Source organism: Salvelinus alpinus, chromosome 7, assembly GCF_045679555.1.
Source record: "Salvelinus alpinus chromosome 7, SLU_Salpinus.1, whole genome shotgun sequence".
Lineage (NCBI taxonomy): Eukaryota > Metazoa > Chordata > Actinopteri > Salmoniformes > Salmonidae > Salvelinus > Salvelinus alpinus.
In genome coordinates, this window is record NC_092092.1 from 35,115,698 (window position 1) to 35,141,402 (window position 25,705).

At 41.3% G+C, this 25,705-nt stretch overlaps 1 protein-coding gene across 1 annotated transcript in view; it reads left to right on the forward strand.

Moving 5' to 3' along the window:
- LOC139580887 (protocadherin-15-like) overlaps positions 1–25,705 on the forward strand; it is a 220,646-nt gene that overhangs the window by 95,549 nt on the left and 99,392 nt on the right. Inside the window, exons 10-13 of the mRNA XM_071410010.1 lie at positions 5,793–5,963; positions 14,641–14,749; positions 15,323–15,435; positions 22,750–22,956. Of these exons, the coding sequence (XP_071266111.1) occupies positions 5,793–5,963; positions 14,641–14,749; positions 15,323–15,435; positions 22,750–22,956 (600 nt within the window). The remainder of the gene's footprint in view (positions 1–5,792; positions 5,964–14,640; positions 14,750–15,322; positions 15,436–22,749; positions 22,957–25,705) is intronic.

The following is a 25,705-nucleotide window of genomic DNA, read 5'->3' on the forward strand; positions in this document are numbered from 1 at the left end:
GGTGTGTTGGTTCAATGTGGTGAACAGCTGCCTTATGTGGTTGCATCCCAATGTCACGAAGTCAACATGTACGGCAACTCCAGGGCAGACTGGGAGATTCAAGATGGCATTGACATTGGATAGGCGCAATTCCTATGATGTCAAGGCCCACTAAGTTGATGGCATTTATTTTCACTGAGTTTCACATTGTGTTGATTCATTGTAGTGAACACCTGCCTAATGCGCTTGTCATCATCTGTGGTTGCATCCATAATATCACCAAGTCAACATATACGGCAACTCCAAGCAGACGGCCAGGAGGGTGGACAAACCTTTTGGGAAAAATAAATATGCCCGCTCAACCCAAAGAGCATAGGAGTGCACCGGAACATCCCAATGCGCATCATAAATGCAGTGAGCCAGCGGAAGGTCATGTTCGATTCAGTCAGACGTATTGGACTAGCAATGAATCAAAGCTTACTTCTAAATGATAAGATTACTTAAAGTGATTTAAGAGCCCATTCCTGGAAGCACACGTTGACCCACAGTTGGTATACAGCAAGTTGTAGAGAGAGAGAGAGAGAGAGAGAGAGAGAGGGAGAGAGAGAGAGGATGCCCAGGGTTCTCTTTTCTTTCGTTGGAGCCTCCGAGTTGCCTCATTGATCCCCAGAGGCTTGTGACTTGGAATACTTGGTGTTGCCATGCCAAGAAGACTGCTTCCTTTTTTATATCCAGACAAAGCTATTTGAGTGTAATTATGGCAGGCCTATTGGATTCCCAACCAGGGTTGAATTACACTACAATAGTACAGTAAGTAAGTACAGTACACACATCTAAAAGATCTAAAACATGTACAGGTGATGAAAACACCATTTAATGGTATTGTGGCAGCCATATTGGATTCTGGACGCCATAATGGATTTGGCCCCCTAACGTAATTGCAAGAGGCTGAACATCCAATCCACAGAGGTACCTTTCGATTGACAATAAATTACAGTTTTCGCGGTCTCAGCCCAGAGCCGATTAGATTACAATAGCCACAACAAAAAAGCATTCATCATAAATATTCATAGTTGATATTTCTGCCTATTCTATCTCAGTGTTTACAGGTCTATATTTTCAAGATGTATTAAGATATCCTAATGCTGTTTGTTTTTATATGTAGTGAAGACAACTCACTACTTCATTTGAGCAATGTCAGAGCTTGAAATTTTGTGTTACATGAGTTTTTGTGGCCACTCCCCCCTCCAGCCAGACATTATTCTGCACTGTTTGAATTTACGGGGTGTCACAATATCGATCAATTTAACCACTTTTGCAGTAAAATATTTTTACACAATCATCCATTTCATGAATGGGAGATATTAGAGATGTGAAAAACATGGTTGTGGTTTTGTTTTACCTCGGGTAGGGGTATCTCAAAAACTAAAACCCTTTTTGAGGATTGGCCACTAGCAATTCAATTATTTTATTTTTATGATTATATTTATTTCCTCTAATTTTAACATTCAGTCATAAAGAACACATGTTCAATTTAATAGAAAACATGTTTTCCCATCTCAGGAGGTTATTAAGTAAAAACAAAATGACTATAGTAAATGCCTATTATGTGCCAAATAAAGTAACAGGGTTGACCGTAACAGGGTGGACGTTTTCAGCGTAAATAAGCCATAAATCCCCTTTCCGTGTATTTCTAAAACATTTCTAGCCTGTCTAGCTACAGTATGGGTAACATTGTTGACGTGTTATGCCGACCCGCTCAGTTTTCCACCAGAAAAAGGCTAAAAGGAGTAGAAACAGCTCACCTATGATTTGACTATTAGATGTTCAATATTTCTTTCAAAAAAGTATTATTTAAAAAAGGTTTCACCATATTAAAATGGAATTCAGCTCAGGTACCAGGGTTGACCTTAAAATGAATCTCTAATCACATTAAATAAATAATAATCTTCAGAAAGGACTTTGTAAAAGTAACAAAATAACTATCTTGGTCTTTACAATGATGGTGAAATCTTGGAGAAATGTTGTGGTAATGGGTTCCAATCTTCTTAGAAGTCACAGAGGATGCACAGAGGAACATGTCAAAATGTTGAGCTTTATTGCTATGAAAAATCTCATTTATAGAATTTTCCATGTGGTCTATATTAAAGGGCACTTCATCTAATATAGCAGGCTTTTAAAATGCACAATTTGTACTTAAAATATCAAAGGGATGCAACAGGCACTTGTGGAACAACCCAGCTGCGGAAGAAAGGTAGACAGACAAAAATATACTTTAAATCATTGGTCGGCAACATCCAAAACTGGCACGCGAGTGATTTATTTTGGCCCCCTTAAGATTTTTGTAAAAAGATATATATAATAATAGTAATTGTTAAATCACCAGGAATTCAGCGAAAAAATGTGTTTCATTTAGGAAGTCTGATCTCAAGTATTCCCACAAATAAAATAATAGATATGTGTATCAATGTGAAATTATTGTTATTTTCAAATACAATCTCTTTTTAGGCTTAGTTGTGGTCAATTTGCAGCTTACAAATTATTATAATTATGATCCGCCCCTCCAACCATCTGCTCCGACAAAAATCATCCCGTGGCTGAATCTAGTTGCCTACCCTGCTTTAAATTCTCAGTTAATAATATCCACCCCTGTCATCTATATGCAAATGAAACCATCATCTATAGCACGGCTCCCACACTAGATGTGGCATTTCTCAAATTGCAGAAAGCGTTTAATGTTGTCCAACATAACCTCTTTCAGCTCAAATTGGTCATAAATTCACAGAAAACCAAACTAATGGTATTCTCAAGAACAAGAAAGCAATCCTCTACTCTGCCTCAGAGAGTCCCTTTGCAAAACATGCCAATAGATGTGGCGTCATCATACAAATACTTGGGATTTCACATCGATGAAACGCTGTCTTTTTAAGCTCCACGTTCAACAGCTCACTAAAAAGCCTAAACTTAAAGCTGCCATTTTTCTTTAGAAACAAGTCTTGTTTTTCATTTCAAGCTAGAAAAGACCTTGTTGCAGCAACTCTTTTTGCCGTTGTTGGACTGTGGTGATATTCTGTACACGAATGCCCTGGGGTCTTACCTGCACACACTAGATATACTTTACCACACTGCTTTAAGATTTGTAACCAACCCAAAAGCTCTTACACATCACTGTACCTTATATCAGTTAGCAGGATGGCCATCCTTAACTGTAAGGCGACAGGCTCATTGGTACAGTAGGCCTACATGTTTGTCTATAAGTCAATTTTAGGGCAACTGCCAATATATTTAAGCACTTTACTCACCCTACAGAGTCATGGACATTACCCTCTGAGATCACAGAACTCTTCCGAACACAAGAACAGAGTTTGGTAAGAGGGCTTTAAGGATTGCTGCCCCATCTAGGAACACTTCGCAAAAGGACTTAAAACAAGATCATTTTATTCTCATTGATGATTTTACATCCCAGATAGGAGGGCTGTTGACCATAAAAGATCAGGTTTAAAAGCGTGCTATCTAAGTTCTCTGATGCACTTTGCACTGTTTTAACTTCCATTCATAGTTGTATTATGTTGTGTTGTGTAGTGCTATTCTTTTAGATCAGTCAATTATAGAATATAAAATATGCATAAAATGCATCCTCCAATTGCAATGTCTGCCTATGCCTACAGATATTGTCTCCATACATTTTTTAATTTGTAATACCCTCAAACACCAAGTTAGCTATAGGCTACCTAATTTGACCATTGGCCATCACTGTCAATCGTGAATGATAATGGGAATTTCATGGGAATATTTAGATTGTCTTGAGTGACAAACTATTAGCCTTTCTTGTATTTCGTTTCAATCAAACCATATACTCTGCCTAGTGGCACACACAGTTTTGGCACATGAGGAACAAAATGTGACCTTTCAACTTCAGCTAACCATCTTAAAATCTCATTAGCAATGAGGTGTTTTTGGTGTGACAGTAACGTTATAGGCCTACTATGCAATTATATTTGGTTCTGTTATGTTAAATGCTAATTCATCATTATGTGATCTTGTGAGACATTTGATTCAGGTTTGATCTAACTTTACTAAACAAACACCATTGTGAGAAGTGATAATCTTCTATTTGTAATAATAAGTGATCAGTATGGATGAGATGTCATTTCAAGCGATTGAAGCGCCCTTCGTGGTGCTGAAAGGACAGCGCCAGGATCGCGGAATGATGTTACGGAGCTGTGAGGGGAACGGCACCTCAGTACCTTCAGGCTCTGATCAGGCCCTATACCCAAACAAGGGCACTGCGTTCATCCACCTCTGGCCTGCTCGCCTCCCTACCACTGAGGAAGTACAGTTCCCGCTCAGCCCAGTCAAAACTGTTCGCTGCTCTGGCACCCCAATGGTGGAACAAACTCCCTCACGACGCCAGGACAGCGGAGTCAATCACCACCTTCCGGAGACACCTGAAACCCCACCTCTTCAAGGAATACCTAGGATAGGATAAAGTAATCCTTCTGACCCCCCCCCCCCCCTTAAAAGATTTAGATGCACTATTGTAAAGTGGTTGTTCCACTGGATGTCATAAGGTGAATGCACCAATTTGTAAGTCGCTCTGGATAAGAGCGTCTGCTAAATGACTTAAATGTAAATGTAAATGTAAATGTTAAAGATGTTGAACCAACTTGTGGTGCTGAAGGATAGCCTAATACTGTGGTATAGCCATTTGTAGACTATAGCCTAATATAAATACAAATACATATAGATTGCTAGGAGAGGTTTATTTGCAAGTAGGCATTTCATTGTATTGTGTAGCTTACACGCTGTATCATAAATATACTTTGATTTGATTAGCTTGACACATGGCTACAATATACCCTATTACAGAATAAAAGGTGAACTATCAATTCATATAATTTATTTGCATAGATTAAACATGCTATCAAATCAATTGACCAAGTAGTGAACATAAATAATTACTGCATAGAATTGTAGGAAATTAATTTTAAAACAGCCATAAAATCAAGCTTTTGATGTGTTGTATTTATGCATCTCAATAAACTATAACCTAAATGCATTATTACTTCCAACTTCCCCCAATTCACATTTCCAATTGCTCACCCCGACATACCAAGCTAAAACAGGCCCTGTGTCTCAACAAATAGCCAGTGTAAGCTGAATATCCCAAGCAGGGCTACAGCAACTTCCAGAGAGGGGCAGGCTCCTGGGCTTTGCGGTGGCCACTCTGGTTTGGGTGTCCTCGGCGGAACAATGTTGCCATAACTAAGTGGGCACATATCGTTCTGGGTTCCACTTCGCAAGAGAGGGTCCATGGAGTTTTTTGAACGTCAAGGCAGACACCCAGTGAATTTAGATTTTTATTCAACGTTCTGATTGGCCAAAGTGGTCAAGCCTCCGAATGGCCTCTTCAGTGCATGCACGCCTATAGTTCTTCATCATTCTCACCACTGCCAGGAAGAAGACAGGGAAGAAATCTTAATTTACCCATCTCTAGGCTGCTGTACATATTTATTTGGTTTGTCAACCTATTGTTTTTCATGGAATTTTAGTGGTAAATAAATATAATTTATTTCAAATGTATCTAAATACATTTTCAGAAATAGTTTTACCAGCTCCGTGCATTCTCAAATTGAAAAAAGTGAGCCGCTCCTCGGCACTCGCGGTCCAGCGGCACTGCACTCCTGGTTGTGTTTCATGTGAAACTATATGTATGCAGCTTTCTGGACCAGGGCTTGGAAAATGGATTTCAATCTCAATGTGGTTAAATAAAGGATAAATACAATTTTGTAAATAATAATCTCCCCCTGTAGGACCGCGCCCCGTACCCCAACGAACGACGCACCGCCACCACCACCCTGACCGTAGACGTGTTGGATGGGGATGACCTGGGGCCTATGTTCCTGCCCTGTTCCCTGGTCGACAACACGCGTGACTGCAGCCCCCTCACCTACCGGGCCCACATCCTGGAGCTCACTGACCCAGTAAGTCTTACAGCTCTAGAACCCCTGCTGAGTAGAAACATTTGACATGTCCCTCTATTCAAACAGGGCTGCTTGAGAGTCAGCTCACTCCTCTCAGCGCTGGGGAGAGAGGTAGCTGAGAGACAGCTTGGCTTCTCTGGGCCTCTGTTTGCATGTCAGCCTCAGGAGCCATTTATGTCAGCAGCATGGGTGCGCTCATATTAATATTAAACACGAGGCTCAGTGTGATTTCCTCTGCTTTTAAGCTAATTTCCAAGATTATGGCTTTGAATACGCAGGGCTATTCGATTTATGATAGCGCTAGATTTATGCTAGATTTATGGGCAGTGATATATTTCATGTGTTGTTCATGGATAATCATCATGATGATGCAAGAGCAAATGATGAGAATGACTATGAACATTAGCGTCCACTGGTGTGCTATTGTTTTTGTATTTTTCGTGATCCCATCTTTTTTATTGTTATTGGTAAGACAGGTACACATGGACAAAGAAACAAGTGACAGGACCGAACAAGACAAACATTTCTCCTTTGACCCCCATCCAACAGAACTTCCCCAACCCAGCGTTAGATTAGTCTTTCGCAATAGCAGTAGTGGTTTGCTATTGTGAATGCATTGTAGCGTTCTATACAGATGACAGACACTTCTTATGATTGGAGGAATCATGTTGACTTGTCAGGGGTACTGTGTATGGAAGTATTTTCGACTAGATTAGATTTAAACTCCAAACAGCGTGACACGTGTTTTCTCATGTAGAATGATTATCAACATATCTCCTTGTCAGTTCCATTGATTTGTGTTCACTGATCTAGGTAGGCAGTCTCTCTTGATCAAAGTCTACCAGAAGTAAATGGCTGAGTCATGGAAGCATGGAAATGCTATAATTACAAGACAGATAATTCACAGGTAATTAGTTTTACACTTTGGGCTCTCTTACCTTGAGTAGAATCAGTGATTCCTTTAAAGTATTACTAATCCAAATGTAAAATGGATACTCACAGAAACAAGGACAATTGCTTTTTCCAGGCAACCCCATTAAATTGCCTTAAATGAATCTAGAAAAGTCTAGTTTTTATCACTCATGACTTGAAAACACCCGGCGATTGAATCCCATACTGCACAAAAAGAAAGACCTTGAGTAGTACTGCAATACAGGCCAATGCTATTGTTGGTCCATTCCATTGATACTATCAAGCAACATTTTTGCAGAAAAGTTAAAAAATGACATTTTTTCTAAACATTAGGCAACATCCTAAGAAAGATAGAGTTACAGGTCAAACTATGACCTTGAGACGGCAGTGGTACATCAAGAGCCTCACCAAAATGAATGAATGAATGAAATTTAATTTTTGTGTCAAATCGTCAATTGGCAACCCATCCCTTATGGGATTAATTGACACATAAACAAACATTACAATAACTCACTATGGTAATTAAATAATTATTATTCTTCCAGTGTTGTCTGCATTGTGCATCGCATACATACATACACACTGTACATACATACATACATACATACATACATACATACATACATACATACATACATACATACATACTGTATATACATACATACATACTGTATATACATACATACATACATACATACATACATACATACATACATACATACATACATACATACATACATACATACACACTGTATATACATACATACACACTGTATATACATACATACACACTGTATATACATACACACTGTATATATATATATATATATATATATATATATGGTGTGTATATATGTATGTATGTATATATATGTATGTATGTATATATATGGTGTGTATATGGTGTGTATATATATATATACACACACCATATACATACATACATACATACATACATACATACATACATACATACATACATACATACATACATACATACATACACACTGTGTGTATACATACATACATACATGCATACATACATACATACACAGATAATTACATACATACATACATACATACATACATACATACATACATACATACATACATACATACATACATACATACATACATACATACATACATACACAGATAAATACATACATACACAGATAAATAAATACAGGGGGGAGAAAAAAAAAGAAAAAAAGAGAAGATTCATATGGGAGACAATAATATACACAATCTATATACACACACCATTAACCACATAGAAGCTAAATATTTTTACTATTTAATTACAGTTTACGAAAACAGAATTTGCTTACGTTGAGATCCTTCAACGCAGCCAAATGACAGAACCAGGTAACAGGAGCCTTAAGTTTACGCCACTGTTTTGAGTGGCTGGGGGCTGGACTTTACGCCAGCTAGAACGCACTCAAGGACATGTTTTACGAGTGCTGTGAGAGGTGACATTATGTGAGGGGCCCTGATTCTGATTATGTATGCAGTGGCAATGCCAACATAACCTCTTATCAGGTCTTCAAAACACCCCCACCTCATCCTCATCCTTCCAAGGATGCCATCCCCATCAATCCCATCACTCAGGAGGCTAGTTCAGATTCACACGTGTAATGATGAAGTCCTGTTATATTCCTCTTGTCTCTCTCAGACGTCCTCTCAATTGTGTCAGGGAGCTCAACTGCTATCTCCTAAATGTGCCTCTCATATCTCCTCCGTCGGTGCTTGACGAAACATTTAAATAAGGCTTCATCTTATTTATTTCTTCTCAGTACCACTCAAGTAAAACTAAGCTTGTGATTGGAGAGGAGGAGGAGGGAGAGATAGCGAAACAGCTGATAGGCCAGATTGTAAAAACTCCTTTAGCTGTTTGTCACAAAGTTACGTTTCTGCTTCACACAAGCATCTCACTTAGTTTGAAAGACAGTATCTCAGCCAAGGATCCAGGACACACTGAGACATTCTGGGGAGCCATGGGCCGGCCCTCTTGTCCCAGGGAGAATGCTCAAAAATAGAGGATAGGAGTGAAGGCTGGTGGGAGGAGCTATATAGGAGGACGGGCTCATTGTAATGGAATGAATGGAACGGAGTCAAATGTGGTTTCCATATGTTTGATGTATTTGATACCGTTCCTTTTATTCCATTCCAGCTATTACAATGACCCGTCCTGCTATGACTCCTCCCACCAGCCTCCACTGGTAGTGGAGGTACTTTCCCCAAGACAAGCTGATCACTCCGCCTTTTTATATCCCTCCATAGCAGAGAGCTAGTGAGCCTCTCCGGAGCAGTAATAACATCCCTAGTAAGGCTGAAGTGGCTCTCCAATGCTGTGTCCTCTGTGAATTCTACCATTTTGCTCCCCCATCCATACACAGCAGCACTCTGGACATTACATTTACATTACATTTAAGTCATTTAGCAGACGCTCTTATCCAGAGCGATAACATCACTAGCTACAGACATCCTCTGTAGCTAGTGTTGGTAGAATCTAACATACCATCAGAGCCGAGATATCAGATTAGAAATAGCACTGAGGGAACAGTGGGTAAGCTACTGCTGGTGTCTGACAATTACAACAGGAGGCTTTGAAAGTGTTGTACCCCAGTGTTGAGTGGAGCGTAATTGTTTTGTTTGTGACTGGTGTGTATAAAATGGAAAGGAAAGTCATGTAATATATTAATTCACTGGCTCATTTATTCCAAGGCTGAAATGTAAAGCTGGAATAAGATGTAGCTAATAATAAAGACGTGAACAGACAAGTCATTCAGATCTATAATGTAAGTCATTTGTTTTGCTAAACTGTGCTTCACCGTGGGTAATTAGCCGTTTTTGAACACAGGTGCTGAAATGCAAATCTGTCAAAATATGCCAGATACAGTCTTTTGATGGAAGTTATTTGTCAGTGTTCACCATGTATCATAAAGGAGTCTGGAAGCTGTTTAATTGGAAGGTCGGGTTCATCAGAGTAGAGTAGAGCAGTCTTTTGGCGTGTCCTCCTGTGGTTGAGTGGGAGTAGAGTAGTGAGCACAGGGCTGCTATTCGTTCGTTACGCCATCACAGATCACACCCCTCCAGAGAATCCATCCTCGGTTAATTACACAAACAAAATCATCCCGTGCTTCAACCGATCCCTCCAAAAGCCAATCTTCCTCTAGTTCAGCCTTTAAATCGGCCAGCTAACGTTCAGTCAATCGTTGATTATGGACCACGGAGCGGAGGACTCTGTCCGGTCTGCCGAGGAGTCGTCGTTACGTTGTCGTTCAGATCAAAGTAAACACATTCATTTGACATCATGCCTAGTTGTGTATCTCAGTCACATGAAATATACATTTTTATTACGAAGGGTTCTATATAACTGGTCATTTAGCTTGTAACCATAGCATAACCCTTTTTGGTGCTATATGGAACCTTTTTTTGAAGGTTCTATAAAGAACCATGCTCATCAGGTTCTAAATGGAACTTGCATGGTGCTATAAAGAACCCTTTCCTAAGGTTCTATATAGGAGCTATATTGAACCATTTTTAATGGTTCTTTATGGAACCTTTATGGAGAATGGTTCTATAAAGAACCATTCTCAATCTCAAATGTTCTTTGTAGAACCATATATATATTTTAATTTGGGTTTATTAGCCATATTGTTAAAATTATTTAGATAATTATTTAGATACATTTAATTAGGTTGTGCTAGCTCTGGAATGGCTAGGGGTCTCTGGGAGAATTGAGAACTATTGGCATAATCAAGCTTTCTCAATACAAGACACTGTCACTGGCCGTAGTAATATAGAATATACTGCTTAACACAACAGATTACATAAACTGGAATGACACTCTCACTCACGGTTGTACAAAAAGAGCTGTGAACAAACCACACCCCAAAATATTCTAATGATCCATTAGACTACATTTGAATTATCACTAAAATAGGAAATATTTTTGACCTGTAAAGAACCATTGAAGGGCTCAAGGGTTCTTTGGGTCAGTATAGTTCCACAAATAACCACCACTCTTCCCAAAGAACCATTGAGGGACTCTCATTTCTTAGTGTATAGTCAGTCGGACACAAATATAATTTTCTGCCTGCTGCAGTCCCATTTAAAGAAAAGGACAGACCTAGAGTAGACATTCTACTTTTTTAATACAGGCTTCTAAATTAAGTATCACGCATCATCAAAATTATACTCCCTTGCCTTGAATCAACTCAATTCCAACCAAAATTCAACTTGATTGAAGAATAAACACAAAAACTTAATTTGTCACATGCGACCAATACAACATGTGTAGACCTTACCATGAAATGCTTACTTACAAGCCTTTAACCAACAGTGCAGTTCAAGAAAGTTAAGAAAATATTTACCAAATAAACGAAAGTAAAAAATTATGAAAAGTAACACAATAAAATAACAATAACGAGGCTATATACAGGGGGTACCGACCGAGTCAATGTGCGGGGTTACAGGTTGGTCGAGGTAATTTGTACATGTAGGTAGGGGTGAGGTGACTATGAAAAACAGCGTAGCAGCAATGTTGTAATTATATAGTAGATTATACTAGTGGGCACTATGAATACAGTGTGGTTTGACATGATAACCAATGAAAAAGCCAGGGAGGAGTTATTGTGACAGGGAAGGAATCAAACTGTTGGTCGTGGTTTCCTAGGGGACCCTATAATCTTTGGCTACGTTAAATGTTTTCTCTCTTAGCTACTTGATGTAGCTAACATATTCATGCTTCACCTATTCCTCTTTGATTTAGAAGAAACTGTTGCACAAACAACATGCGGATTTGGGCCTACACCATCACTGGTATCAAGCTGTATTAGCTAGCTACGTTTGCTCTGACTGCATTTATTATCTAGCTAGCCAGCTAACTAGCGATTAGCATTAGCGGTTTTGCTAAGAAAAGACTAACTGTTTGCAGAGAGTAAGATACACAAATGAATAGTGTAATTATAGAACACTTGTGGATTTACACTGAGTATACAAAACATTAGGAACACCTGCTCTTTCCATGCCATAGACTGACCAGGTAAATCCAGATGAAAGCTATGAACTCTTATTGATGTCACTTGTTAAATCCACTTCAATCAGTGTAGATGAAGGGGAGGCGACAGGTTAAAGAAGGATTTTTAAGCTTTGAGACAATTGAGACATGGGATTGTCTATGTGTACCATTCAGAGGGTGAATGGTCAAGACAAAATATTGAAGTACCTTTTGAATGGGGTATGGTAGTAGGTGCCAGGCGCATCGGTTTGAGTGTGTCAAGAACTGCAATGCTTCTGGGTTTTTCACACTCAACAGTTCTCCGTGTGTATCAAGAACGGTTCAACACCCAAAGGACATCCAGCCAACTTGACACAGCTGTGGGAAGCATTGGAGTCTACATGGGCCGGCATCCCCGTGGAACACTTTCGACACCTTATAATGTACATACCCCGATGAATTGAGGCTGTTCTGAGGGAAAAGGGGGGTGCAACTCAATATTAGGATGGTCTTTCTTATGTTTTGTACACTCAGTGTATATTAAGAAGCTTATCATCAGCATCATGTTGTATGTGCTGCATTGACCATGCAGATTGACTGCAGGTGGTCTCATGGTCAAGCAACAACAACTGTGCTCCTTGAGTGACAGGGGCCAGGGCTTGGTCTGTGTGGAAAGCGGCATGAAGAGAGGGAGAGGAGAGAGATGACTCAAGTAGCAGAGTAAACTATAAAAACGGGCTACACATGGCAGAACAGCGTATCAAATTTAACAAACCAGACATTGAAATACAGTTATAGAAGGTAAAGTAAAAACCCAAACCAGTCCTTGCATTAATAGCGGTACAGTAAAATACAGTATACTGCCCAGCCCTGTGCTGAAGTACTGAAATTCCCACAGGAGAACGTTGTTTCTTAACGTTCTCTGAACTATTTGACAACATTCCCAAGGTTTGAACTTTTAGGAAACGTTCTGTTAAATTAATTAAATACCCAACAAAAGTATTTTTCGTCAAGTTCCTTAAATGTTCTAAGAATGTTTCAAAGCCAAGCAACTAGCCTGCACCATTCTCAGACAGTTTTGGGACGGTTGTATGCAAAATAACCAAAGTACAACCAAGCTCTCACCAAGCTCTAAGAAACATATGGTTCTCGGAACGTTATTTGCCAGCTGGGGTAGTTCCTTATCATACTGCTAGTGACTAAGGGCTGACTTAGGGAGTATCATCATAGCTTGTCTGTCCACCGAGGAGAGGGCCCCACAGTCATTTGATTTACTGCAGTCATACTGGAGCCATTGTAATTGCAGGTGCTGAGATTACAATGGGCCCCACAGAGATAAATCATTGCCAAAGGTCCATGCTCAAGACTGTTACCAGCGGTCCATGATGAGCCGGGCGGGAGATGTACAGAGCAGAGAGGAGACCATGTCCACCGCTACTTAATGACTACTCATAGGGCTGTGTGAAGCATGATGATCAAGGACAATGGGTAACAGTGATAGGAGGAAAAGGCTTTAGTTCCTTTTGGAGATGCAGAGCGTGACTTTTAAATCCAATGCTTTATTCCAGGTGACTATATTACGTTTGCTGGTATGAATGTCTTGCCTCCTTGTTATCTCGATACTCTACCAGAGACCTGTCTGTCTGTAATTACTTTTCATACAAACAGCGTCTACTCCTCCAGCTCGTCACAGATTTGTCGGCAATGTTTGTCACAAATTGCAGTTTCCTGCCAACCAGAGCATATGGTCCTACCTGTGTATGTGTTTACAGCAGCTACTCGAGACTTCTTCCCGGCACACAGGGATCACAATTACGCAATGGGGTCTCTGTACGGCTAATGCTGACACACAGGCGCGCACACACACAGGCACACACACATTATCCCGGAGCCTTATTGCAGAGGCATCCAGGCAGCTAACATCTTCACTTTTAGCAGTTTCACTTGGTTTCTCTGAGTAGAGTTGAATTATAAATGAGCTGCTTATTTACTGGGACTGAGACTAGGCCGGCGTGGTGCTTGTGCTTCTGCACGTCTATGCCTAGAGCTGACAGGGAGTAGACAATTCACTCCTCCCCCTAGGCTGGGGAAACTTGGAGTGAAGGACCAGTTACTCACTCCATATCGTTATTTCTCTTCCTGTTCTCTCTCTCTCTCTCTCTCTCTCGCAAACACTCTCTCTCTCTCTTGCAAACTCTCAATCTCTCTCCCTCTCCTCAGCCGTCTCTCTCTCTCTCTCTCTCTCTCTCTCTCTCTCTCTCTCTCTCTCTCTCTCTCTCTCTCGGTCTCTCCCAACTCTCTCTCTTGTGGTTTCAACCTCTTAAATGACTAAAATAAATGTTGCTTCAGGAGGAAACAAATGTCTGCAGTTTATTGCTTCTTGTGACGGGTGCTGTGATAAAGAGGTCCGCATTATATATAATAATTTCCTTCCTCACATCATCCAGTTTATGAGTTTTCACTGTTTTATGAATAGACCTTTTACTGCAAAACAAGTCAGCACAATCTAAATAATTTCTGCTTTGACCATGATGTTTAAAGGTACAACTGAAACACTGTAATTATGTTGCCGTCGCTGCTGTGAAACCCAAAGGTAACTAATTGATGAAGATTGCACACCATGCATTAATTCTCCAACTTTTCTTTTCACCAGTCTTTTATCCCATTACGTATGGAAGCCCCCGCATCCCACACTGTGTAAATGGCTCATTTCTGAGTATTGACTGACAGATAGAACTAACCATTACTCTTTCCTTTCAGAGCAAAGTGAACCCTGTCAACGTGACGCCCATCATTCAGGCCGTGGACCAGGACAGGAACATCCAGCCTCCCTCTGAGAGGCCAGGAATCCTCTACTCCATCCTCATTGGTAGGTACCTGTCAACACTGCTGTCATCTATATTCCGTCACCACTGTACCGCTCCCATGCCTGGTCATGCAGAGGGGATAGCTATCTCCAGTGTAAGGAGTGGTGGTTGTGGGGGCTCGGCAGTGCAGCTGTAACCGAAAGGCTGGTGATGGTGGCAGGGAGGGAGAGAGTATGCAATGGAGGGACGAGAAGGAGGCGGGTGAGGATGGGATGCGTTTCTGGCGAAGGGGAGCAGGGGGCCACCTGTGGAGAGCTGAGATGAGAACTGACAGTGCAGGGCTGTAGGGAACTATGCTGCTGTGCAATGCTCCCATCTCGCTCCCCGGCTCTCTGGGAGGCCAGTAAGGAGATGCCTGATATTTTTCTATTTTCTGACATACATTGACAATATGAAATTATATCTAAAGGTTATGAGTCTTTTCAAGACTTTTCATTAGAATTACATTCACATTTGTGTAATGTAAGGGGCATAGCAAAAATTGTGAAATATAGAGGTACTTACTTTCATAAAGCCTCCAACTTCTCCCCTGACCTTCAACGTGACGGTCAATTATATCCCTGTCCCCTGTTTAGGTAAGCCGGAGAAGTACGCCGACTTCTTCTCTCTGAACCGAACCACTGCCAAGCTGAAGCTCCTCAAACCGCTCAACAGGGACCTGTGTCAAAGATTTGACTTGGTAATCAAGGTAATCAGAATAAAGCTCTGTAGCCGGGCATGATGTCTTTGTGACAAGATCATGGTCTTTTATTCTGAATAAGAGGGAAAATGATCCAATAATTCACAGCTAGAGAGAGAGGCAGAGACTGGGGATGGTGTGTGTGTGTGTGTGTGTGTGTGTGTGTGTGTGTGTGTGTGTGTGTGTGTGTGTGTGTGTGTGTGTGTGTGTGTGTGTGTGTGTGTGTGTGTAGGTTAGGCAGTGAGCGGTGCTAAAAAACCCATCAGGGTGAGTCAGGTATCACACACATACAACTGCCGACGAGGCTTGTTGCTTTAAACTCCAGAGGGCGGTGATCCGTTAGGAACATTCTGCATGCTACAAGGATCCTCACACTCCGAGGGGGGAGTATGGACATGAGCTTATATAGATAAAGCTCCCTTATCGGCACAGGGGGAAACTCCTGTACTACAGGTGTCTCAGACTCCGGATCAAAGAGGAAAGTGCCCAGTGCAAGCTATGGGTTATATGACACTGTGTTCATATGTAGGGGGCTTCAGTTCAACCTAGCATGTGTGACATAGATTTGCATGCAGGGTGTGAATTAAATATTCATGCAGTGTGTAGTGTTTGAATTAGATGTGTATTTCGTGTGTGTGTGTAGTGTCATGCTTGCGCTGCTGCATGCTGACGGCCAGATTGGTAGCGGTATCAACCAGCAACGTGCTTGACAGATTTTCTGCTTCAGGAGTCGGTGAGGGGAAGGTGAGCAGTGAGTGCCCTCCCCTCTCCCTCCGTCCCTCTAGCCTGAGCTCAGCAGCAGGCAGCTACCCCCCAGATATTGGACAGATCCCTCTCACATGACAGGTAGACTGGGCTGGGTGAATGAGAAGTGACTCCTGCACAATGACTGTGTTAACAGTGAGAAAGGTGGCCCACCACAGGAAGAGATCAGCTCAGCAGTTACCCCATTTATAGTCTGCCCTGTCCAAGGACAGGTACTGTAAAGAGTGCAAATCCTTCTCGAGGAGAAAGGTCATACTCTTTTTTTTTTTATAAAGGAAAAAAAAAACACAGGTTATCTTTCTACAGGTATCTGTGTGTGTGTTGGAAACTAGGGAAAGTTTTTTCCAGGCTTCATTGAGTTGGAACTTGCCAGGCTGCAAATACAGCTCGTACAGAGCCCCACAGTGGAGGAGTCATAATACCCATAAAACCTTGCGGTCAAACAGGGAAATGGTTCCAATCGTTTTCCCACCAATTATTCTTCCCATAGGGGATTTTAGAAACTTAAAAGTCACCTTGTCCGAGAGAGATTTACAAGGTTATCAAAACATCACGCCAGAGTAAGACTACACGAAACCCAGCCCTTATTTTATGTGTTTCTAAAATGGAAAAACGATTGGAACCATTTCCCTATTTGACCACTAGGTTTTATGGGTATTATGACTCATACTGTGGTACTCTATACTGCCCGGGGGCTGTGTTAAATATAGATACACAGTATGATCCAGATACTGTACAGGAATAGTCTCAGAGAATGGAGGGAGGGCGCTGTGGTTGTCTGGTGGACAGAAACATGTACTTTAATGATGACTATCATATTTTCATTAGATTTGACTGATAAGTGTATGTGATTGACTATTGGAGTGGTTTGAGAGATGATGACGTACATGTGAATCACTCTTAATTGAGTATTTGGAGTCAACCATCCAATTTGGTGTCAACCATCCCACCGTTGTAATTCAATTAAGCTGCGGAGTATGCGTTTGGTTCTGCACCATGAAGAACACTTTGAAGATATAATAATTTCAATAATTGCCTTTTTTGCAAGTTTAGATTTGCTTCTCATTCCGTTTGATATGATCGCTTCTCGCAGGTCCCTTACGGAAGACACACATGCATTTCACATGTTCCAAAAGCACGTGAATCACATGTGATCTATGTGAAATGAATGTGATAACATTCAGACAACATGTAAAGCAACACGTGATAATATGAAATGACACTTGAAAACATGTGAAAACCTGGTTTTGGGAAACTTCACATGTATTCATGATTTCATGTGTGAAATTTCATGGGAAATCATGTGTTTTTTTCTGTACGAGGTGTCAGTATAGTCTTAGAATCAGATCTTAGGGGGACGAATCGACTTGATATTCCCCTACCAGGGAGGCATGAAGTGCTTTTGACACAAGTGGTTGCTCTTCATATTTAAACAGTTACACACTCCTCTAGCCGATAATGGGGACCATGCTGTTACTCACAACACTTTAGCTTCCATGTTGAGTCATCGCAAGACATGGGCACAGAGCGGAGGATGGTGTTTGATGCAGTAAACTGGAGATTTTATTGCAAATAGTTCAGAAAATTATACAGTACCAGTCAAAGGTTTGTACACACCTACTCATTCCAGGGTTTTTCTTTATTTTTACTATTTTCTACATGGTAGAATAATAGTGAAGACATCAAAATGATGAAATAACACATATGGAATCACGTAGTAACCAAACAAGTATTAAACAAATCAAAATATATTTTATATTTGAGATTCTTCAAAGTAGCCACTCTTTGCATTGATGACGGCTTTGCACACGCTTGGCATTCTCCCAACCAGCTTCATGAGGTAGTCACCTGGAATTTCTATTAACAGGGGTGCCTTGTTAAAAGTTCATTTGTGGAATGTCTTTCCTTCTTAATGCGTTTGAGCCAATCAGTTTTGTTGTGACAAGGTAGTACAAAAGATAGCCCTATTTGTTAAAAGACCAAGTCCAAATTATGGCAACAACAGCTCAAATAAGCAAAGAGACATTACTTTAAGACATATAGGAACATTTCAAGAACTTTGAAAGTTTCTTCAAGTGCAGTTGCAAAAACCAAACTATGATCAAACTGGCTCTCATGACGACCGCCACAGGAAAGGAAGCCCAAATAAATGCTTCACAGATTTCAAGTAAAAGACACATCTCAACATCAACTGTTTAGAGGAGTGTAACGGTTGTCTGGTTCCTCCTCCTCGGATGAGGAGAAGGAGTAAGGGTCGGACCAAAACGCAGCAGTAGATGAAGACATGATGAATTTATTAAACAAACGACGAAACACGAAATAACACTTGAATAATACAAAATAACAAAACGACGTAGACTGACCTAAAACATGAGAACTTACATATACACGAAGAACGCACGAACAGGTACAGACTACAAACAAACGCTACAGTCCCGTGTGGTACGAACATACATACAGACACGGAAGACAGTCACCCACAAACAAACAGTGAGAACATCCTACCTTAATATAGTTCTCAATCAGAGGAAATGTCAAACACCTGCCTCTAATTGAGAACCATATCAGGCAACCCATTTAAACAAACATAGAAACACATAACATAGAATGCCCACCCCAACTCACGCCCTGACCAACTAAACACATACAAAATAAGGGAAAACAGGTCAGGAACGTGACAAGGAGACTGTGTGAATCAGGCCTTCATGGTCGAATTACTGCAATGAAACCACTACTAAAGGACACCAATAATAAGAAGAGACTTCCTTGGGCCAACACAAGCAATGGACATTAGTCCGGTGGAAATCTGTCCTTTGGTCTGATGAGTCCAAATTTGAGATTTTTGGTTCCAACTGCTGTGTATTTGTGAGACGCAGAGTAAGCGAACGGATGATCTCTGCATGTGTGGTTCCCACCCTGAAGCATGGAGGAGGAGGTGTGATGGTGCTTTGCTGGTGACACTGTCAATGATTTATTTAGATTTCAAGGCACACTTAACCAGGATGGCTACCTCAGCATTCTGCAGCGATACACCATCCCATCTGGTTTGCGCTTAGTGGGACTATCGTTTGTTTTTCAACAGGACAATGACTCAACACACCTCCAGGCTGTGTAAGGGCTATTTTGACCAAGAATGAGAATGATGGCATGCTGCATCAGATGACCTGGCCTCCACAATCCCCCGACCTCAACCCAATTGAGATGGTTTGGGATGAGTTGGACCGGAGAGTGAAGCATAAGCAGCCAGCAATTGCTCAGCATGTGTGGGAACTCCTTCAAGGCTGTTGGAAAAGCATTCCAGGTGAAGCTGGTTGAGAGAATGCCAAGTGTGTACAAAGCTGTCATGAAGGCAAAGGGTGGCTACCTTGAAGAATCTCAGATTTAAAATATATTTTGATTTGTTTAACACTTTTTTGGTTACTATGTGATTCCATATGTGTTATTTCATAGTTTTGATGTCTTCACTATTATTCTACAATGTAGAAAATAGTAAAAAATAAAGAAAATCCCTTGAATGAGTAGGTGTGTCCAAATTTGGACTGATACTGTCCATATCAAAGTGCAATTATACACTATGGCATATTGTTCGCTTTCATTAATATTATAATCTGTATCATAATTAAATTGTGATTGATATATCCTCATTACTCGCGTAAACCCTGAAACTATAGTGGCTTTTCCAATGGTAATGCGAGACACTTTGATGTATAGTCAAATTAGAGTAGCTCACCGTTTGGAGGGTTCGGAGAGTGGACCATCAGCCAAGGATAATGATAAGACTTGGACACGAGACAGTTAGTTAACGTGACACAGGTCAGGCATTAGTAATCAATGATGAACATCCAATTGTCATCATTACATTCTTCCCCCTCCCACTAAGAAACATCCTTGTTTTATAAATTGAAATTAGACACTATACTTGTTTAGGAACAGATATTGGAATACTTCAATGTGTAATTCGTAGATCCATGATACAAAAAATGATAATCTGCCACAATAGCCTGCTTGAAAAGCACTTTGTTTCACTTGTATTCTTTTGTACAGCTCCACAACAAAATGCTACTGACAAAATACAAAATATCAATAGCCAATACACCAACAGTGTAAATTAAAAATCAGTCCCTCTTTTCAGTCTTAAAAAAAAAAAGTTGGTGTAACCACCGACTCGCTGTCCCATGCATAGTCCATATGCACACAGCAGGCCCAGCTGTGCAGTGGTGACCTCAAGGCCTCCATCATTTCCATTTTCATACTGACACAAAAAGACACACACACACACACACACACAAAAGCTGGTAGAACAGTTCTCCCATGCAGCACACAGGTAGGCAACTCCATTCATCCTTTATGGATAACCAGCCGTCGGAAAGCAGAGTCATCCCGCTCGAGTGCGCCCCCATGCAGCCACGTAGCTAGAATCGTTCTCTCATCCAAGTTGTAGAATCCAAGGCTCGGGCCCGCAAAGAGTGGCAGGAGAAGCCCCATTTACGTCCACTAAGCAAAAGTACATTTCAAGATGTGTAAAAGTCTCGGTAAAACAAATATTTAGTTGGTAATGCCGTTGTAGACAGGTGGACAGTCCAATACCAATGGTGGGGAGTAGTGAACTACATGTAGTAGTGTTTTCAGGTAGTTAATAACTTTTTTGCCGTGTAGTGGTGTAGCTCAGTGATTCCCAACCTGTGGGTAGGGTGCGCGAGGGGTCTGCACGCCACAGTTTGGGAACCACTGAGCTACACTACTAGTAAAATACACAAGGTGCAATTTCGAAATTTTGGGTAGTGCATCATCAGTTCCTTTTGTCACGTCAGTCATTGCATATCTTAGAGCAGTGGTGTCAAACTCCTTCCACGGAGGGCAGAGTGTCTGCGTGTTTTTTTTCTTTTCTTTTCAATTAAGACCTAGACAACCAGGTGAGGGGAGTTCCTTAATAATTAGCGACCTTAATTCATCAATCGAGTAGGGTTGAGCAAAGGGTTGAGCAAACTCTCTCAGCTACTTGACCCTCCATGGAATGAGTTTGACACATGTGCCTTAGAGAGCTTTTTATAACTTGTCAGTAATGTCATCTAGCCATTGTCAGCTAATGTTTTTAAGGCCGTTTTTTTAGGCCATATATTTTGTAGTAATATTCAAGTAATTTAAATAGCACATGAATGCACATTAGACATGACAAAATGTATAGAATTGCATGACGATTAGATTTAAAACTGCACAAATGTATTTGCACCCCTTGACAAAATGTGTAGACTTGCAAGAAATAAGCTTTGAACTGCATAATATATTCTCTCGCAACAAGAGGGGTGTAGCTACCTAATGAAACTACTCTACTTTTTGTGTTTAATAGGCAAAATGACACATTCTGTTAACGTCTGACTCCATAGTGATCTGTTCTTGCATTTTGTAGTGTATGACATTTCAGATTTAGATATAATCATTTTTCACAAAGTATATACTTTGGATGTAATGACCTACTTTTTCAAAGTATATTTTTTTCAAGGTTAGCTTTCGTGCAACTTAACTTCTTCCAGTGTGAAGTAATTTGTAACTTGATAAACTATATTTTCAGAGTAGCTTCCCCAATACTGTCCAATACTCATGCTTCACTTGTCCGACAGCTAGCAGTGAGAGAGATGATGGTGCACTGCAAATGAGAATAACATTTGTCCGATGCTGCTTCGTTACGCTAGCTAGCATTTAGCCACGTGTCAGCAGATATTCGGTTCCACAGTCATAAAAAAACGCAAAACGAGAACACAGGTGCCACCGATGTAACGCTTCGTTTAGTGTGGACAATCAGCTATTTGAAAAATAAGACTGGACACGAGACATCATACGGAGTTCAACAGGACGTGGTTTAGGCTATTCTAGGACTGGCGACCACCATCTCAATTAGTTCACGTAAAACAGGTGAATTTATAGACACGGGTCAATTATTAGTAATCAATTATGGAGGAGGAGGGATAATGACAAAACCGTCTGAAAAGGCTGAAAAATGAAGGAATTAATTTGGTCATCAGTCATATAAAGTGTTTTTTTTGTTGTTGTGAAGGGCCCAGCAGTCACCCTCCCCTCTCTCTCTATGTTGTTATGATCAATAATTGTAAAGGCGGTTTCATTACTCTGTATTGACACAACCGTGCTGATTGGCAATAGATTAGATCAACATCACTGATGGAGAGAACAAACAGCCCTGCTAGAATGAATGAGTTTCCAGTGTACTTCCATGTTTGTTGGAAAGGAATATGATTACAAAGGAATAATAAGTATCACTCACAAAGATTGCTGTCGAAATCATCAAATGTTATTCCAATTGGTTATTTTCTGTATCCTTGTGTTGGATTCAACCCCATTTTTTTTTATCAGTTGTCTTTGGAAAGCTTAGTCCACGAACCCAGCATGACTTGTGCTGTAAGGAAAGAGTTTTGAAACCCTCAGTGCTGCATGCATGCACTTATTGAGTAGTTCTCAGTCATGTTCATGAAGGTGAAGTGAATCTGGAAGGTGCCACCTGAACGTGTCCAATAAGAACACAGATTTACGTTTTCTGTTTTCCAGGCAGAGCAGGACAACGGCCACCCCCTGCCTGCGTTTGCTAACCTCCAGATCGAGGTTCTGGATGAGAACAACCAGGCACCATACTTTCAAGACACCACATACCAGGGCTTCATCATCGAGTCAGCGCCAGTGGGCACCACATTGTTCGCCGACGTCAGCCTCACCACCCCCCTGGGCATCAAGGTTCTGGACAACGACATTGAGGAGGTAAGACCCCATAGCCGAACAGTCTCTTCGTTCATTCATTCATTTATTCATTCATTTATTCATTATTTCAGTCATTCATTCACCGACCTAATTCCGCTCTAGGGGGTTTTTCAACTGACTCCTCCGTCGCGACGTACCCTGAATGCCCACCTGCTAGCCTGCTAGCCGCGGCCCGCTAGCTGTCTAGAGCACATCGGACTGTTAGCATAAGAGTCCTATCGGACAAATTCTTTGGCCGATATACATATTTTGCCAATTGGTTTACCACACGGAGCCCTGCAGATCTGTCTGCCGACGTCACAGCACGAGGGGGCCACAACAGACTTTCTTCTAGGTGACCTAAACTGGGACATGCTTAACACCCCAGCCATCCTACAATCTAAGCTTGATGCTCTCAATCTCACACAAATGATCAATTAACCCACCAGGTACAACCCCAAATCTGTAAACACAGGCACCCTCATAGATATCATCCTAACCAACCTGCCCTCCAAATACACCTCTGCTGTCTTCAACCAGAATCTCAGCGATCCCTGCCTCATTGCCTGCGTCCGTAATGGGTCTGCGGTCATGCGACCACCCCTCATCACTGTCAAACGCTCCCTAAAACACTTCAGCGAGCAGGCCTTCCTAATCGACCTGGCTAGGGTATCTTGGAATGATATTGACCTCATTCCATCAGTAGAGGATGCCTGGTTATCCTTTAAAAGTGCTTTCCTCACCATCTTAAATAAGCATGCCCCATTCAAAAAATGTACAACCAGGAACAGATATAGCCCTTGGTTCACTCCAGACCTGACTGCCCTTTACCAGCACAAAAACATCCTGTGGCGTACTGCATTAGCATCGAATAGCCCCCGCGATATGCAACTTTTCAGGGAAGTTAGGAACCAATATACACAGGCAGTTAGGAAAGCAAAGGCTAGCTTTTTCAAACAGAAATTTGCATTCTGTAGCACTAACTCAAATCAAATCAAATTGTATATGTCATATACACATGCTTAGGAGATGTTAATGCGAGTGTTGTGAAATGCTTGTGCTTCTTGTTCCGACCATGCAATAATATCTAACAATTTCACAACAACTACCTTATACACACAAGTGTAAAGGAATGAATAAGAATATGTACATAAAAATATATGGATGAGCGATGGCCTAACGGCATAGGCAAGATGCAGTAGATGGTATAGAGTACAGTATATACATATGAGATGAGTAATGTAGGGTATGTAAACATTATATAAAGTGGCATTGTTTAAAGTGGCTAGTGATACATTTATTACATCCAATTTGTATTAATTAAAGTGGCTAGAGATGAGTCAGTATGTTGGCAGTAGCCACTCAATGTTAGTGATGGCTGTTTAACAGTCTGATGGCCTTGAGATAGAAGCTGTTTTTCAGTCTCTCGGTCCCCGCTTTGATGCACTCCAAAAAGTTCTGGGACACTGTAAAGTCCATGGAGAATAAGAGCACCTCCTCCCAGCTGCCCACTGCACTTAGGCTAGGAAACACTGTCACCACCGATAAATCCACGATAATTGAGAATTTCAATAAGCTTTTTTCTACGGCTGTCCATGCTTTCCACCTGGCTACCCCTACCCCGATCAACAGCCCTGCACCCCTCACTGCAACTTGCCCAAGCCTCCCCCATTTCTCCTTTACCCAAATCCAAATAGCTGATGTTCTAAAAGAGCTGCAATATCTGGACCCCTACAGATCAGCAGGGCTAGACAATCTGCACCCTCTCTTCCTAAAATTATCCGCCGAAGTTGAGCAACCCCTATTACTAGCTTGTTTAACCTCTCTTTCGTATCGTCTGAGATCCCCAAAGATTGGAAAGCTGCCGCGGTCATTCCCCTCTTCAAAAGGGGGAGACACTCTAGACCCAAACTGCTTCTCACCTATATCTATCCTGCCCTGCCTTTCTAAGGTCTTCGAAAGCCAAGTTAACAAACAGATCACCGACCATTTCGAATCCCACCGTACCTTCTCCGCTATGCAATCTGGTTTCCGAGCTGGTCATAGGTGCACTTCAGCCACCCTCCAGGTCCTAAATGACATCATAACCGCCATCGATAAGAGACAATACTGTGCAGCCGTATTCATTGACCTGGCCAAGGCTTTCGACTCTGTCAATCACCATATTCTTATCGGCAGACTCAACAGCCTTGGTTTCTCAAATGACTGCCTCGCCTGGTTCACCAACTACTTCTCAGATAGAGTTCAGTGTGTCAAATCGGGGGCCTGTTGTCCGGACCTCTGGCAGTCTCTATGGTGGTGCCACATGGTTCAATCCTCACACCGACTATTTTCTCTGTATACATCAATGATGTCGCTCTTGCTGCTGGTGATTATCTGATCCACCTCTACGCAGACAACACCATTCTGTATACTTCTGGCCCTTCTTTGGACACTGTGTTAACTAACCTCCAGACGAGCTTCAATGCCATACAACTCTCCTTCCGTGACCTCCAACTGCTCTTAAATGCAAGCAAAACTAAATGCATGCTCTTCAACCGATCGCTGCCCACACCTACCCACCTGACTTAAAATATGTGGACAACTACAAATACCTAGGTGTCTGGTTAGACTGTAAACTCTCCTTCCAGACTCTCCAATCCAATCCAAAATTAAATCTAGAATCGGCTTCCTATTTCGCAACAAAGCTTCCTTCACTCATGCTGCCAAACATACCCTAGTAAAACTGACCATCCTTCCGATCCTTGACTTTGGCAAAGCCATTTACAAA